The 17,784-nt window shown below is 46.6% G+C and overlaps 1 protein-coding gene across 1 annotated transcript; it reads right to left on the bottom strand.

Moving 5' to 3' along the window:
• Positions 1 to 369: 369 nt before the first annotated feature.
• Positions 370 to 16,866, bottom strand: ILDR1 (immunoglobulin like domain containing receptor 1). Its single transcript, XM_065656566.1, has 8 exons — positions 16,812 to 16,866; positions 13,695 to 13,865; positions 11,573 to 11,722; positions 10,743 to 10,862; positions 10,441 to 10,587; positions 4,206 to 4,337; positions 1,585 to 2,420; positions 370 to 524 (listed from the first exon to the last, which is right to left on the bottom strand). The coding sequence occupies exons 1-8, from the start codon at positions 16,864 to 16,866 to the stop codon at positions 483 to 485; spliced, it is 1,653 nt and encodes a 550-aa protein (XP_065512638.1). The 3' UTR covers positions 370 to 482.
• Positions 16,867 to 17,784: the final 918 nt, after the last annotated feature.

Consider the following 17,784-nt stretch of genomic DNA (forward strand, 5'->3'; position numbering starts at 1 on the left):
AAGGAGATGCTGTGCTCCCCTACACCAAACTCCCATGGAACCAGATCAGATGACCTCCAGAGACCTCTTCCAACCTAAATTATTCTACTGCCCTGTGACTTTATAACTCTGTGATCGTCGGAGCCATTCTCCAGTAACTGGTGTGCAAAGGATTGGCATTATATGGACTGGGCTCCTTGCAGTGCCAGGGCACCTAACGAAGACAATTGGTATCTCTCTTTAAAGATTGGGAATACACCGTTTACTAAAAATATATGCTGTTTCCAATAGAATGTCTTCAGTGGACGACAAGAATAAAAAGGGGCTATGTATTACTTTCATGGGCAGTAGACATAGATTCTTCAGAGTTACAAGTCTAAGAGGAAGCTGCTTCATCTGTTTTTTTGCTGGTTGTCAGTTCAATCAAAAGCAGCCATCCCAACCTACATAGTAGAAAAGCTAAGAGGAGTCTAGTGGGAATCTTAGTTCTTTCAGTACTGGCATTAAATGACTATGCTTCTTCCACTGTGGGAACTTCCTCTGTCCTGTAAGAGAAAATAAGAGATTCAAGAACAAGGAAGGACAAATGGAAAACATGTCTTCCTACCTGCTCTGAGCACCATAACAAAACCATTCATACATACACATATCCCAGTTGGGACTAGAACTGCAATTCCTTCCAAAACTCAGAAGGGAAAATGGTAATGACCAAAATGCAGCCCTTTGAGAAGACTCCCATCTGGTAAAATTCTGCATATGTGTGATAAGGGGCACGTAGGCGGTTTTTGTTTTTAAAAAAACCTTAATTTTTTAAGGGGGAAATACACTGTCTAACTTGGAGACTAGCAATTGGATATGAAGTTTTTACACTTAAATTGCCACCTATAGTCAAATCCCAGTGTAAACTGACAAGATGAGCTGTGAACAATAGCTGTTCACTGCCCAAATAATGCATGTTCAGTTCTCAGAAGTCTCAACAAGTGAGTCATCCTCTTTCACCTAGCCTGAAGGATCACACACTTCTCCCCACCCATGATCTTAAAGCCTATTTCATGTAGCTTTAGGCATCTTACCTGGGTGCTTTCTCATACGAACCATTTTTAAAATATCACCAAGATACTACAAAAATTAAATGCTGGAGATCAATAATAGGAGAATCATGCACATGTTGAAAGAAATCAGAAGTAAACCAACACTAGAGAGGATTGCAAAGGGATACTGAGTACTCCTGCCTACTCTGGAAGTGCTCTCTCCCCACACAGTACCAGGAGAACAGCTATTCTAACACCAACACATACATACAGCCCCAAATGCCTCTTGGTGGGGACAGGAGTGAGAGCGTGTGACATGTCACCTGATGCGGGATGTGATAGGGGACCTACTTTATTTGACTGCCCACTTTGTCCCTGAACACACTATGCACCATGCAACACATGTCTGAAGGCAGGGAACTCAGTAGCCTCTTCATAACCAAGCTGTGCAGGGCACCCAGTACTCCTTGCCCTCTGTTTAAAAGACAACAGGTTGCAGAAAGTAACAATCATTCTCACTCCTCAAAACCCACCTCTTCCCTTAGACGGGAAAGCAAAAAGGTAGCTGACTCACCGAGCGTGGCCCTGCCCTGCCTTTGTGCTTCTTGTCCTTCTTGTCATCCTTGTCCTTCTTGTCCTGACCTGGGATGATGTCTAACGAGCGGTAACTGGGGGGTTTATCTTCTGGCCATTCCCGAGACCGGTGCCGTCGCCTGCGGTTTGTCGCTGGGACACGGACTTGCTCTTCTGAGGAGCTCCATGATCCCCGGCGAGAAGGGGGAGAGTAGCTGTGCCGCCTCTGACCTGAGTTGTTGCTCCTCCCAGCGTAGTGCTGGTAGTCTCGCCTCCCTGCGGGGTCCTCTCTCCAGCCACGATGGTGGCTGGAGCGCTCCTTGGCCTCCTCTGGATAGAAACTGGAGCTGCTGCTGCTGCTCTTGCCCCTCTCATCCTGGCGTGGAGGAGACACATCCCGCCTGTAGTGCTGGGGCCTGCCATTGTAGCCACCTGTCCTCTGCCTCTGAGGATAGTCCTCTCGCTGCCTGTCCCAGGGTTCCTGACTGTAGCTGGAATGAGAATCCCCACTGGAAGGCACAGGCCACCTCCGGTTTTCCCTCCTGTCCTCTGCTGCAGAGTCCCCAGGTCTGGGAGTACGGGTAGCTCTCTGTGGCCGTGAGGAGTTGCTGCTCCCGTGGATGGAGGAGACATGATCAGCGAGAGGAGCTGGCATGATGTCGGAGCCCAGGGAGGACAGCAAGCTGGGCTGCACAGCCTGCTGCTGGTGGGAGGGTGGCCGGAGCTGTGACATGTTAAGGTTTTGGATTTCAGACTCCAGATAGTCCAAAACACCCTTGTTAGGCACAAGCTGAGCTTGTGGCTGCACCAGTGGAAGACTGTTCTGCAGAGATACATCTAAGGATAAAAGCACAGGAGAATGCAGCAAGTTAAGAGGAAGCAACAAAGATAGGGCCCTTCTGCACTAATGATCCTGGCTGAGTCCCTTTTGAGCCTCTCTCCTTCTGCTCCTTCTCACTGCAAGAGCTGCACGAATCTCAAGCACCACAACCAGCACATCTGCACCACACAAGGTATGGTGCAAAGAGTAGTAACTAGTAAGTGGTAGCATGATCTGTGTTTTGGGCAGCACAGAAGTAAGAAAGTCATCCAGCACACCTGGAAACACAGTTGATGGATTTAGAGAGAGGAACATTTTTTTCCTACAGCATTGATACCAAATTTTATTTTAAAAAAATAAGAGAAAGTTCATAGTGTTTCCTCTTATATCTCATTGAACTGGAAGAAATATGAACCAATACTACAATAGAAAAAGAACTTTACATATGCACATATACACACATACACACATATATGTATAGATATAAGTAGCAAATGGAGAAGTTTCTTCACTAGGAGACTGGTCCAGCTCTGGAACAGTTACCCGAAGAAGTCATGGAATCTCCATCCTTGCAGGTGTCCAAGACTTGGCTGGACAAAATCACAGCTAATATGACTGAGGCTGGTGACAGTCCCGCTTTGAGCAAGAGGTAGGACTGCATGACCTTAGAGGTCTCTTCTACCCAGCATCTCTAAAAAGCTGACCCGAAACAAATTTCAGTGGAACATAAGCACAGGAGATTCAAGGACTGTGAATACACAGGCTAAGAAACTGTCTAAGGAACTTACTTGCCCACTTTCTGCCAGCATGCACATAGATTTCCTTGAGGAGCCTCAGTGTACTCTGTGTTAAATCATGGTGGCTCAGTCACCAGATCTTCCTAAAGAAAACTGGTGCCCTGGCTAGGAAACATGGTAACTGTAGAACTAACTAGCAGGCTAAAAAAGGAAATACTCAAACATCTTGAATCTAGCATTTAAGATGTTTGCAGACTATTTCTTCAAACAACAGTTAAGACTTATCAGACTCAGAGTAAATCTGTGACTGCTGTATAATGATGAAAAGCTAATTTCAGAAGAAAAATATGTTATATTTATTCGAGAAGTCATTATGTTGAATTCCCCTGTTTTCTTTGGGCTTTTAAATAATATTACTGGTAACAAGTTATTTTATTACTTATTTCTTTCTCTAGGACTTCAGAGACTCCATCTTCCCTCCTCCTTTAAATATACAAATAAATACCACTAATACAAGTGATTTTGGGGCAGAACAACTGGAAAATTCTTCCTGGTTCATTAAAGAGTCCTTCATGCTACATGCAGGCTAGATCTATTGCACAGAAGGCAATTTGCCCTTAATCACTTGAAGACTAGACATTTGCTAAGAGCTCAAACAAAGTGCACCTCACTTGTCACGTCAATTCTGGCTATAAGGAGTTGACCGTGACCAGCACAGCAGAACAAAGAGACAGTACCCTCCTCCACCACATGAACCGAGATAAGCTGGGTATATTTACCCTGCAGTTGCTGGGGTGTAGCACAGATATACCTTGGTTAGCATTAAACTACTTCACCCAGCACCGCACCTAGCAAGACACTTAAGACGGGCTGGATTTATCCACCCAGGCAAGTCCATAGGATGCTGCAGACGTACCAGAGCTCTCATGCTAGGACATGCAGTCAGGTTAGGAACATCCTTTTCTCTTTCACAGTAGAGAGGCTAAAGCCTCACTGCTGAACCTTCCTGAGAAGTTACCTGTTTCTCACCCTGACTTCCCTCTGAAATGTGGCCCATGGTCTCACCTCGTTGCAGTAGAGGGTTCAGCTGGTAAGAGGAAAGTTGCGGGTTCCTGTCATCACCTCCATAGAGCACGTTGGGTGACATCCAAGGTGCAAGCGCCCGAGCCTGCTTCATGAACCGATACCGTTTCAGTGCTGTAAAAGCAGAAGAAGAAGAAAGCTTACAGCAGCTATCCAGAGAGCACAGCTTGCAGACCACATACCGTTTTGCTTGATAGACTGTGATCAGATATAGGAAATTCACAGAATAAAAAGCTCTCTCCACCCTATGACAAAGGTAAACAGAACACAGGAAATTCCAATACAAGTTGTACAGCTTCAGAAAGATACCTAAAACAGAAGAAAAGGGTTGCTGCCTGACATTCAGAGTACAGTTCCAGCAGCTGGGAACAAATGGCACTGTGATTAAGTACACAGCACGTAATCAAATGCAAGATTTATACCTGCCCTGTCATTATGAGTTCAGCTGCAAAAAGGTGGGAAAAAATGTTTCATATAGCAAGACATAGCACAGTGTTTTCTCTCTCTTTCAACTCTTTCATCTCATCATTGGTCCTTTCCCCTTTAGGCTTTGATTTACGGCTAAGCAAGACTTTTTTGCCACTTTCATGTAGGCTCTGCCCAGATCATATTTTCCACACCATACTCCATAATTTCCTCTCTTTTCCACAAATAGGGCACTCAGAGATGCATTGTCCAGCTTCTCTCTTTCTACTCTTTCAACCACTTTTGTTGTCTCTCTCTGTAATTTACCTCAGCATGACTACTAAAATTAAATCCCCAAGGACACCGTGGTCAAACTGATGACCAAACAAAATTTCCTGTTCTCAACAGCAATGTCCATTGTGCCAAAAGAGCAAACTCAATGGAAATCTCTCTCCCTCACTGCTTTTCTACCACTGCTAACTTCAGATCCCTACTTGTGGGGATAGGCTCCAATTCCACTTCACTTTTTTCAGCACTTCCATCTCACCTCCTCTACACAGACAACCTCATCATCCCCATCTTCAGAATCATCACTCACTGCAGCTTCTTTTTTGGGAATACTTAAAAGCATCTCACAGAAACTTACTTCTTCCACCACAGACAATCAAAACTCAGGATTACAAGCAATAAAATTCTGCAAGCCCCAGACCTTACGAAGCCTGACTCTGCATGGTCTGTCTGTCATTACTGGGTGAAGCTTTTCTGCAATGGGGCCTTTGCAAAATTTCTCTTATATGGCTTCTATGGAGTTTAAGAAGTGGCAGGCTTTTACTGCAGCCTCTGCTCTGGTCAGACATAACAGAATGCTCCTGGCTATACAGTTCAGGAGACATAGGAATGTAATTGCCTTTGAGACTTTTACTCCTCTGACAAATCTGGTTGAAGTTGGCTGATGAAATTAAAAGCTATTGGAGGGAAACAGATAGGGGACAGACAGACAAGTTGACTGCATAAGCCTTGATTCTTCAAGAAACCAGGCTGCAGCTAAGCTCAAATTAATTCTGTCCCCTGGGTTGACCTGCAGCAGGCAGCATTTACACTGCATGCTCTGTGGGACTGAGCTCTCAATTTCAGGTATCACTGCAGTTATTAAACATGTCTTCCTTTAGCTGTTCTATGGAATTTGGACAGAGCACCACTTGCAGCAAAACAGGGACTGACCATGCCTCTCAACACATCCTTCTCTTTCCCTACAGTTCATACAGCTCCACTTCATTCTCCACTCCAAAGTCCTTCCCACTCCCTAGCCTGGCTCCAACTAGAGTGAACTACAAAGCTGGAAACTTCAGGGTTTTTAATCCTAATAGTCTGATTTGTCTTCAAAGCTGTGTGGCTTAAGGTAGCAGCTTTCAAACATATTATGTCAAACTTGCTTCATTATTTTTTTTTCCCCCAAGGGATTTTCCTCCAGTTCAGGTTTTAAACTTGGAGGAAGAGAGAAAGAAGAAAGGATAAAAAGAAGGGAAAGGGCTTATCTGTTCCTCTCCCATTCCTCCAGTTATCACCCTGAGAATGTCCTAGAACCTGCTGACTGCATGTCCCTGGGTTATGACCACAGTCTTTGCCTCAGGAGTGAAAGTCCCAGCAGCTGTGGGTATACCTGCTTAGGATTGTCCTTCTTAGGGTATGAAGGCAGTTGCTAGGACCAAAGTCATCCTGTCCCTGTAATTTTGTGGTCTCCCCCTACAGCTGAATGCAGAATTACCCTTCGATTTCCTTCAATATGCTCATCCTCTCTTCCTTCCCCAGGTAATTTGCCTTCCAGTTTGAACACAATATATATAGAACACTAAACTCAGTACTCTGCTTCCCCACCTGCAAAATGGAAGTAAGGTTATACATCTCTTTTTAAAGAGAACATATTTATCTGAGGAAGGTCAGATTCACCCTAGTTCCAAAATTCATACCTGCTATAAAACTTTAGCAGGAAGTCATGTTGTTCCCTCCACTTACTCCCTGCTGAGAAAGGTTGTTCTTCACCTTTGACAGACTTTACTGCTGCTAGGCCAATTATCCAATTATTTGAAAAAAAAAAAATCCAATCTAGTCAGACCCAGGTGCAAGCATATCCCTTTTTGCACCAATTCATTAGTGGAAGAAGCCCACAGTAGAAAAGGAACTAATAGGAACAGAAGGAAGTCATGTGTCTATTTACCCTGGTGGGCTTTTCGCAGAGCTTTCCCTGGGGAATCTAATTGGCTTGTTCCTGGGGCACGTGTAATATTTCTGTATACCAATTCTGAATTACTCAAACAATGCACATCTTTAATTATTAGGTTCAAAGCCATGTTAGTTAATGACCCGACTTAAACCATCCAGAATCACCTTGCCTCAGTGGCATCGATTCCCGTTCAGCAGATCTAGGCTACCCTCTAGTGGCCAATGATTGGGAAGAAATCGCCCATACCCGACTCTCTCTGTAACTGCTAAGACTTACTTAAGGATTTCTGACTTCTCTTCAGCTGTGTGGAACTGTTATTCCTTAGGACTGTTTTTTAAGATTCCACCTGGATCTATCTTCTTGTGGTTTTTAACTACTCCAGTTCATTTCTTGGAGTCCAAAAAAGTAAATCAGAGGCAGAATGAAGTGAAGGTGCATTAGAAGGGAGCAAGCACAAGGAGGCCTTGCAAAGCAGATACAGAGGGCAGGCAGCTGGGATGGAAATTGCAGCCACAGAATCCAGCACCCAGTTGAGGAGGCTGGACTCGTCTGTACCTTCTGTCATGAGCAGGGAGAGGTTTTGGGAACACTGCAAGAATCCCTTCTATCTATCCTCAACAGGAGGCAGGAAAGACAACAGCAGCAGTCTGGAGTGTGCTATTATCTCCTACAGCACAGAAAACAAAAAAAAGAACTCACACATGTTCTGAATCCCTTTTTTGATGAGAACTAGGAAGTGTGGAGGTGTGAGTCTTTCATCTCTATCACCTCTCCCTTGCTTCATGGAAATTAATTTTTCTGCCAAGGTTCCATAGCCTCCTCAACACCACACATTTTACTTGACAGCTTGTAAAGCCTCCAGAAAGTGTTTTGTTTTGTTTTGCTTTTAGCAAATGAGAGGGATGCTCTGTTTGCTCTCTGCAAGGGCTAAGCAAACTAAGCTTAAATCTATGATGAGCAAGACTGGCAAACTGGTAACAACAGATGAGGAGAAGGCTGAGGTACTCAACAACATTTTTGCCTCAGTCTTCACCAGCAAGCTCTCTTCCCACACCTCTCGAGTGGATAGATGGCAAAGCAGGAACTGAGGGAGCAAAGTCCCTCCCACTGTAAGAGAAGATCGGGTTCGTGACAACCTGAGGAACCTGAATATACATTAAGTATATGGGACCTGAGGATATGCAACCCAGAGTCCTGAGGGAATTGGTTGATGTTGTTGACAAGCCACTCTCCATGATATCTGAGAAGTCCTGGCAGTCAGGTGAACTCCATGGTGACTGGAAAAAGGGAAACACTGTGCACATTTTTAAAAAGAGCAGAAAGGAGGACACTGGCAACTACTGTTCTGTCAGGCTCATCTCTGTGCCTGGGAAGATCATGGAACAGACCTCACTAGAAGCTGTGCTAAGGCACATGGAGGACAGGGAGGTGATCTGAGACAGCCAGCATCGCTACACCAAGGGTAAGTTCTGCCTGATCAACCTAGTGGCCTTCTATGATGGACTGACTACATCAGTGGACAAGGGAAGAGCTACAGATGTCATCTATCTGGACTTCTGTAAAGCGTTTGACATGGTCCCTCACAACATCCTTCTTTCTAAATTGGAGAGATATGGATTTGATGGGTGGACTATTCGGTGGATGAGGAATTGGTTGGATGGTCATATCCAGAGGGTTAACAGGTCAATGTCCAGATGGAGACTGGTGACGAGTGGCATCCCTCAGGGGTCCATATCGGGACCAGTACTGTTTAATATCTTCGTCAACGACACAGCGTGATTGCGTGCGCCCTCAGCAAGGTTATAGAAAACACCAAACTAAATGGCGTGGTTGACATGCCTGAGGGACAGGATGCCATCCAGAGGGACCTGGACAAGCTCAAGAACTGGGCGCATGTGAACCTCATGAGGTTCAACAAGGCCAAGTGCAAAGGCCTGCACCTGGGTCGAGGCAACCCCCAGCATCAATACAGGCTGGGGAATGAAAAGATTGAGAGCAGCCCTGTGGAAGACTTGGGGATACTGGTGGACGAAAAACTGAACATGAGCCGGCAATGTGTGCTTGCAGCCCAGAAATCCAAACAGATCCTGGGCTGCATCAAAAGGAGCATGTAGGTCAAGGGAGGTGATTCTGCCCCTCTACTCTGCGCTGGTGAGATCCCACCTGGAGTTCTGCATCCAGCTCTGGAGCCCTCAGCACACGAAAGACATGGACCTGTTGGAGAGGGGCCAGAGGAGGCCACAAAAATGATCAGAGGGCTGGAACACCTCTCCTAGGTGAGAGAGTTGGAGTTGTTCAGCCTGCAGAAGAGAAGGCTTCAGGGAGACCATATTGTGGCCTCTCAGTACTTCAAAGGAGCCTATAAGAAAAATGGGGACAGACTTTTTAGCAGGGCCTGTTGTGATAGGACAAGGCATAATGGTTGTAAACTAAAGGAGGGGAGATTCAGGCTGGACATGAGAAAGAAATTTTTTACAATGAGGGTGGTGAAACACTGGCACGGGTTGCCCAGAGAGGTGGCAGATGCCCCATCCCTGGAGACATTCCAGGCCAGGCTGGACGGGGCTCTGAGCAACCTGATCTAGTTGAAGATGTCCCTGCTCGTTGCAGGGATTTGGACTAGATGATCTTTAAAGGTCCCTTCCAACCCAAATTGTTCTATGATTCCATGATTCTAAAGCTCTCGGTTTATGAACACCAAAGGTCTACCAAATAGCTCTTTGGCAAGTAAAAGGAAACCAGAAACACAGCTCCTTGTTTGTAAATCCCCTTCTTGTAGCATCTGGGGAAGAATCTGGTGATTTTAGTGATAAATAAATGTATCTGTTGCATTTTGTTCCTTTCAGATTGTGTAAATTGCAGGGGGGGCTATTCCATGTTGTGTCACTGCTGAGTTTTTCAGTTACAGGAACACAGAGGTTATATAACCTTAGTAGCCAAAATCAAATGCTGGCCTTATTAAGAGAACAGGGTCTTTATTACTGCTAAAAACTACACACAAAGTTTCTCTTGACCCTTAAAACCTCAGAATGCATTTGCTGGGTTGACCATCAAAACAGACCATCTTTCTCTTTTCTTTCTCCTCACTTTCTTTCTCAAAGAAAACCAAACAAAACCGTTTTCTTGTAGAAGGAGCAGCTGTGAAAAGAACATGAAGATAGAAAATTCTAATTTTTATATTATTACTTCTCAGAGCAACACATTTGAAGCTTAGGTCAGATTAGAGAGTAGTACCAAGGCATTTTCTAGTCTTCCTCACATGCGCAGGCATATGAACAACAAGACAGAGCAGTCCTGAGCTACTCACACAAGGGAACTGATCATGCCCTGCATGACATGAGAGAAGTTTGTAGCAAGGTGTGAGAAGGAACTTCTGAAAGCAGGAGACAGAGGAGCAAGATGGGCTCCATGTAACCTAGCCACCCTCCTCTAAACTCAAATAAGCTGGTCACGAAGGTCACATTGGCCAAAGAAATGTCTCAGTCTATATGGATGCTGAACTGGAGGGAGAAAGTCGAGTTCAGCAAGCTTCCAGTCAAGCCTTTGTCTTGACAGAAGCCATGAATGGATACACTTTTGCTTGAATCTCACCTTCCTCATTACAGCAGCACCGGGTTGGGCAGCAGACACACGGGATGTGGCAGCAGCAATACTGGGGGCAGCACTGGCACCAGCATACTCCAATCAGCAGAAGGAGGAGGAGGCCGCCGAGAACAATAAGAAGTACTGTGAGCCAGTCTATAGGAAAAACAGAGAGACAAAGAGGATCCTGAGGAATCTGGGCATAGTAAGGTACTGAGCACCTCTCTCCACTGCTGGAGACATCTTGGGGTGGGGAGGAAGAGAACAGGAGGAGATGTCTGCCACCCAGGCAACAAACCACAAGGACTTACGGAGAACAATCAGCTTAACTTCTTTGTCTGCATCACCTGAGGTATCTCCTGGTGCTTCCACAGTGCAGTAGTACACACCGTGGTCCCACCACATGACCTCACTGATGACAAGATCTGCACCTGTGAGAGAGGGATTAAGAAGTCAGTGGGCTCTTTGGGAGTGACAGACAAACTCTGCCTAGAGGTAACACATAGTACTACATCTCCCCTCTTCCCAAGCGTGACCATCATTTTCAAACAATCCAATTTGAGTCCACTGAGAACTGTAAACAGCTTCAGCTGCCAGTGCCCTTTATTCTGTATTGCTGGAGCAACGCTACTTAGAAGTGGGACTAGTTCTGTGTGAAGTGAAATAACCAGCATGCTGCTGGGTGCTGGATGTTAACAGATACCCACTGCTGCCATCCCTAATGGTTTTGGAACACAGATCACTGTCCCTGTTAGGCCAGCCATCCCGATAACTCTTCTGGCTGAAAGTAGCAGCAGCTACTGCTCGAGGGACAGCAGGGAGCACATATAATGCACCCGGAGAACAACACAGTACTTCTTAGAAGAAAGAACTGTTTCCTAGCCTCTGGGCTCCTCAGCTTACTTTTGTACTCTTCAGCAAAATGCTCAGGCATCCTTAGCTCAGCCTTAGCTTGTAGTGTCTCCAACACCCTCAAGGCAGCTGGGCACAGGGCCCTTCACAACTCTTATTTCATTGCCACGTCAAAGAATATGTAAGCTACAGATGACACTAGCCATGTTTATGCTTCTCTTCACTTGGCAGGCCCAGATACCAGATACTCACTGAGTTCACTCCCTGCCTGGGAGGCCAAGTCACTTACGGTTCTGAATGGTGATCTTTCGTTGCTGGTAGTCAACACCCAGCACAGGGTCCTTCAGTCCATATTTCTGGATGACAATGCGCACCTGTCGCTGGCTGTCATTGCAGTCGACAGATGGGTCCTGGCCAAGAGCTAAACCAGCCTGGTATGCTACAAACACACATCATAAAATAAGATGCCAAAAGTTATTTCAAAGGACCAATTTCTATCTCCTTGTGAGCAGCAGAGAAACTCTTGAATGGATGTGAGCATTTGCTTTGGTTTGGTAATACAAAGCATGGCTTCAAACCAGCAAGGACAAGTTACTTTGGAGTACTCAAAAGCAAACAGAGGTAGAGCCACAAGAATGGCAGAGATTTTGAGAATGCAGGAGCTGCAGAGGAGATGTGTCCTGTACTCAGAACTGAAAGAACAACAGTAGAAAGAAGCTACTTGGTGGTAGGCTGGAGGGCAGCTCCCAGCACAAAGATAAACTGCAAGGAAAAAAAAGTCATAGAACTCCCAAGAGTACTGGAACTAAAACAAAAGTGTGTTTATTTACCAAAAAAAATCTGCAGACATACATGAACTGCTGTAGGGATTGTCTCCCTGTCTGTCCTTATCCCATTAGATGTTGTGTAGCTCATAAAGACAGAAAAGAATCCATCGTCCGATTCCAGCTAAGGATTATGTGTAATGAGGCCCACCAGAATTAATGGAAGGCTAGAGGCAATTTCTGTCCAATACATTTATGATGGACTCACAATATAAACTATTTTCCAGGTATTTGGGAGCTGAGATTTGGGGAGACAACTGATACAGACAGTCAGCATTGCCTGTAAAGGGCTTGCAATGAAGAGAGGAGAGGACAAAGCTTGTCAAAGGCTCCTCCATTGCTGTATCTACAATGGCTCAAGAACAGCAGATCCAACTAAGCAAACGTCATGACCTTCATGCTTTCTGTCCCTATTGGTGGCTATTAGCTTGAGCCTGGGCTCAAAGCACTCACATTATACTGGGATTAACAGAGCCAGTGACCCACCTGCTTGCGGACTATGGTGTAGATTACTTGGTAACATGCCTACTCAACCCATCCAGACTGCATAAAGGAGAGTCTGGGCACTGAGACATCAAACAAGACCACCTATCTAGGAAGGCTGTTCCAGTGTTTGATCACCCTCTCAGTAAATAAATGCTTCCTAATGCCCAGCCTAAACGTCCCCTGGTGCAGCTTTGAATGATTCCCACATGTCCTATTGCTGGATCCCAGGGAGAAGAGCTCAGCACCTCCTCAGGAAGCTGTAGAGAGCTATGAGGTCGCCTCTCAGCCTCCTTTGCTCTAAACTAGACAACCCCAAAGTCTTCAGCCACTCCTCACAGGACATTTCTTCCAGCCCTGTCACCAGCGTTGTTGCCCTCCTCTGGAGGCATTCAAAGACCTTCAATCCGTCTTAAATTGTGGGGCACAGAACTGCACACAGTACTCAAGGTGAGGCCACACCAGTGCTTAATATAGCAAGATCATCACCTCTTTTGACCAGCTGGTTAAATTGTGTTTGATGCACCCCAGGACACAGTTTGCATAACATCTTAAGAACCATTTTACACACTCCTGAATTAAGGCTGCACACACCAGAATATCTGCACATGGAGTTCTGCCACCAGTACTAAATGTTATTACTTAGAAGTCACTCTGCCCTCCAAGATGCATGTGTTTCTTCTACTTCCCAAATTCAGTAACACCTGGTCACAGGTACCTAGCTCCAACCATGGAGTCCCCCATGGAATCATAAAATCCATTTGTTGCACGGCCCTTGCTTTCAAATATGCTGAAGGATAAGATGGGGCTGTCAAGATTGACATGTTTCAAACATGGTTGAGCTTCTCTGCCTTCTGAGTTGATGACAAGGAAGACAAATGAGCTGCATTGGCTGGGATTTCTACAAAATCATATCATAAAGCCTTGACATTCCAATAGAAATCACAGACATGACCTCTTTTTGCTTGGAGTGCAGGGAAATACCACCACCCAGCCTGGTTTGTGAGCAGGAAGAGTTCAAAAGCCTGTATTCCCCAGTAAGTCTACCTTCCCTTTCCTTTCCATTTGAAGAAGGATTCCTCGGAGGAGAAGCCTGACACTTACAGTACGAGTAGTAGTCAAAGATGGGGTCCTTGCAGAAGGATTTGAAGCGCCAGGTCACCACCACGTCCTGCAGCTGTGCTGAGGTGCTATAGTCACACTTGAGGACAACTGTGGCAAATAAGGTGGTATAACGCTCAACATCCTGCACTGTCACCAGGAGGGAGAAGCAACCTGCAAACGAGAACACAGAAGGCAGTCAGCCAGCAGGAACAGACCTCATGTCACAACTTTCACTCTGCACCAGACCAGCATCCAAAGTACAGCTCCCTTGGCCTCATCCAGGATCTGCACATATGGACCTCACAAGCCCCTCTGGTGACACCATCCAGAGTTACAAATCCTGGTTAGAACGCAGGTCCCATCTTTCCCTGACAGAAGGCAGCTTGAACAAGCTGCACTGGACCATTTTATGGACCGAATTATTTTCTCCAAGGCAACTATTAGTAGCCATTATGTAGCACATCACACACTGCTTTCCTTCTGCATGGGAAAATTGTCCCACAGGACATAATTCCTTTGGCCCAGAAGCACACAGGATGGGATTGCCTTAGCTTGTCATTCTAACCAGAAAAGTTCTGCAGCATCATTTTATCAAGGTCTCACTAAGACAGTAATCAGAAAGTTACCTAGTGGAGACCAGGATTAAGACGATACAACTTTTGGGCTGTAGCATCATAACTAAACTTAATCTGTTTATTGCCACTTCAGAACAGCACACATCAATTACCCTTTTCTTTTTCGTGAAGCTATTGTTAAGTATGTTTAGAACTCATCCATATCAAACTCCACAGCATTTTCTATCCAAGCAGCTGCACCCACTGAGGAAGGTTTTACAAAGTTTCTTCTAAGCTATGCTTTATTTTAACTACACTCCAGAGACATCTCTATCTTATTTAAACTTTGATAATACAGCAAGTTGTGCTTGTCATTAACAATAGAGAAGTTATCACCAGTTGCCTTCGATAAGGCAATACAAATAGTACAGAGTGAGTGTAAGATGCCCTATCTGGAATATACCCAGGAGAACAGGGCAGGGGCTGCAGTGCTATGCTAGTTGCTCCTTAACTGGGGAACACAACCACAGAAAAGAAAGGAAGGAAAGGGGAAGGCTTGGAAGGTACTAAGTGAAAGGGTCACCATGAACCAGCACTTGATCTTTATCTCATATTCAAAGACTTTCCCTCTACTCCAGTTCCAGGATGAGAGCAAGGGAACAAGGCACTATGTAGTAACATTCGGATCACAGCTGCAAGCATCATTCTTTCAGCGTCCCCTTAGGCTGCACCTCCACAGTACATTCCAGGCAAATATAAGTTCACCCAGTTTCAACCAGGTGGAAAACATGGTGCAGAGGTGCAACACTGCCTCAACAAGTAATTCTGCAGTACGATATCGTCAATGCAGTACTTGCTCAGCTTCTTGTTTGAAACAGACTCCTGCTCAGCCAACTCGAAGTACAGGCAAAGCAAATTCATTTGCCTTAAAAATACCACACAAACACAGAGGACCAGGGAACACTCTGAGTCCAAGGCTTTTCTGAAAAATAAAATATACACACATGCACTGAAACACAGAAATACTAGCAGCTGTGCAAACTGCTAGCAAAACCAAGGATCTCTAATTTTTACGATACTGTAGGTAAGGCAAAGTCAAGATGGTGACGGGTAGTTAGAGTGGCTCTTATTTAACTACACTGTATTACAATACATCTTGTTTTAGCTTTCATTGTGAAATACCTGATCCACAAAATCTTACTGCAGGAAATCACACAAAACCAATCCAAAATCCAGACTCTCAAGACTGGCAAAATCTTGATCTCATTGGCGATCAAATGAATTCCCCTGTTAATTCTGACCTCTTGAGGCTCATGGAAACAGAACAAATTTTCCATGAGTTTCCTACAGCAGCATCTCTCAAGCAAGAGTAAAATACTCAAAATCACTACGTGCTTTCCACTTACAGAAACCAAAGCTCTTTATCAAAGGGATCCCTTCTCATTACCTCTGTTCTGCAAAAGAGTCCAAGTTGAAATATAAGTTCTTTATATGTTAAGATGTTAAAAGCCTACTGTTCCTATGGGAGGACAGTTGTATTTCTCTGCACATCTGATGTTTCATACTAATCTCCTCCAAGAAAACAGAAAAGTTGTGAAATTAAGGCTGGTTCCTAAACTTGGACTGCATTACTCCACTGCATGCTGCTGTCCTTCTTATCCTGGTTGGAAAGAATAAATCTGGACACTCTCAACCTCGTAAGTTAGCACTACTTCAGGCCTATGGCTTTGCATTGAAGACACTAGCCTTCAGAGCCAGCAAAGCCAAGTTTTAGCTAGAACATCATGCAGGAGCATGGCTGCTAAGCAATACAATCAACAAGCATACCTACTTTTTTTTTCCTTCTTTTACCAATTCTTTCTGAAAAAACAAGCTTTGGTATTTAAAGCTAAATCACCAGCAAAGACTGATGCGTCCAAGAAGCAAAATGCTCACTGTATTTCCTACAGGAGATCAGAAGCTGTCAGGCAACCTGCAAAGCTTGGCTTAAAGGGCTCTGCTTGCTGAAGGCCACCTGCAGACATGGAGGCGAGTTCCTGTTCTCCATATATAGCTAGCAGGTATGGAAGCACTGCAGCTACGCCAGATCCCCAAAGGGGCTGGGGCTGCTGAGCTAGCAGCAAAGGCTGGGGTGGGCTCTTGTGCCAGGCCAAAGGGGGAACCCCTCCATGTTCGCATCCTGTGCTCAGGTCCAAACCAAGCTGGCCGCACACGACCGATACTGGAGGCTGGCAGGAAGCAGGCGGCCACTTCCTTTTAGGAGAGCAGGTGGCCGCACCTTTGGGGGACCGAAACTCCTCTCCGCATGGCTTTCGCGCCGAGCCCGGGAAAGCCCCGCTCTCCCGCCCGACGGGGAGGGTCACCAAGGGATGAACAACACCCGCCCGGTCCAGGTCACCCTTACCCTCCGCCGCAGGGCCGCCGCCATCGCTCCCCACCGCCGCACCACCTTAACCCAGGTCGAAACCCGGGAGCGCCTCCCGGGCCCCGGCCCCCTGTGCCACACGGGTGGCCGGGACGGAGCCAGGACCCCGCCGCCGCCCCCCGGCGCGGCCCCACTCACCGGCCGGCAGCCAGGCCAGCAGCAGAGCCCCCCGGCAGCTCCCGCGCAGGGTCATGGCGCTGCCTCCTCCGCCCGCCCTGGGACGTCGCGCCGGGCCACCCCGCCGCGCCCACAGGCCCTCCCCTTCCCGTGGCACCTGTCCCAAGGCCGGCTGCAGTCCCCTCCCTCCGCGGCCCCCCGGCGCCGGCGGCAGGTACGCCTCCCTGCCTCCCTCCTCCGCACTTGCGCCTTCCGCCGCAAAGCCAGACAAAATACCGGCCACCAGCCGCAGAAACTGTTTAAAATATATATATATATGAATGCGCACACAGGTGTATGTGAAGATACAAGAGGTTACAAGAGGTTCCACTCAAATTTGAGAAGAAACTTCTTCTCAGTGAGGGTGACGGAACACTGGAACAGGCTGCCCAGGGAGGTTGTGGAGTCTCCTTCTCTGGAGACATTCAAAACCCGCTTGGACACATTCCTGTGTAACCTCATCTAGGTGTTCCTGCTCTGGCAGGGGGATTGGACCAGATGATCTTCCGAGGTCCCTTCCAGTCCCTGACATTCTGTGATTGTGATACGGACACGGAGTTTCGCCTGAGCTCTGCCTTTCTGGGGAAAACACGCCGTGACTGGCCGGCGAGTGGGAGCGCTGGCTTCGTCTTGTGGGCGGAAAGTTCAGAGAATTGATTTCGTTTTCCCGCTGGGTTTTGAGAAGACCGCAAAGGTGGCCAAAAGAGACGTTGCTTAAAAAAAACAAACAAACTAGAAAAACACTCCTCACCCACCAGCCCCTCTAATTTATGGCGGAACCGAGGCTGTGGTGTCCACCCCTCAGCCCCGGCCGTTACACCCGGCAACGGCCGTCGACACGTGCCGGCTCCCGCCGCTCCCCAACGGGCCCCCCCAACAGCCACCGTCCACGGGTCCGCGCATGCGCGCAGCCACACCGAACTACAGCTCCCGGAGTGCTCCGCGCGCCGCGGGA

The sequence above is a fragment of the Caloenas nicobarica genome, chromosome 1, assembly GCF_036013445.1.
Source record: "Caloenas nicobarica isolate bCalNic1 chromosome 1, bCalNic1.hap1, whole genome shotgun sequence".
In the NCBI taxonomy this organism is placed as follows: domain Eukaryota; kingdom Metazoa; phylum Chordata; class Aves; order Columbiformes; family Columbidae; genus Caloenas; species Caloenas nicobarica.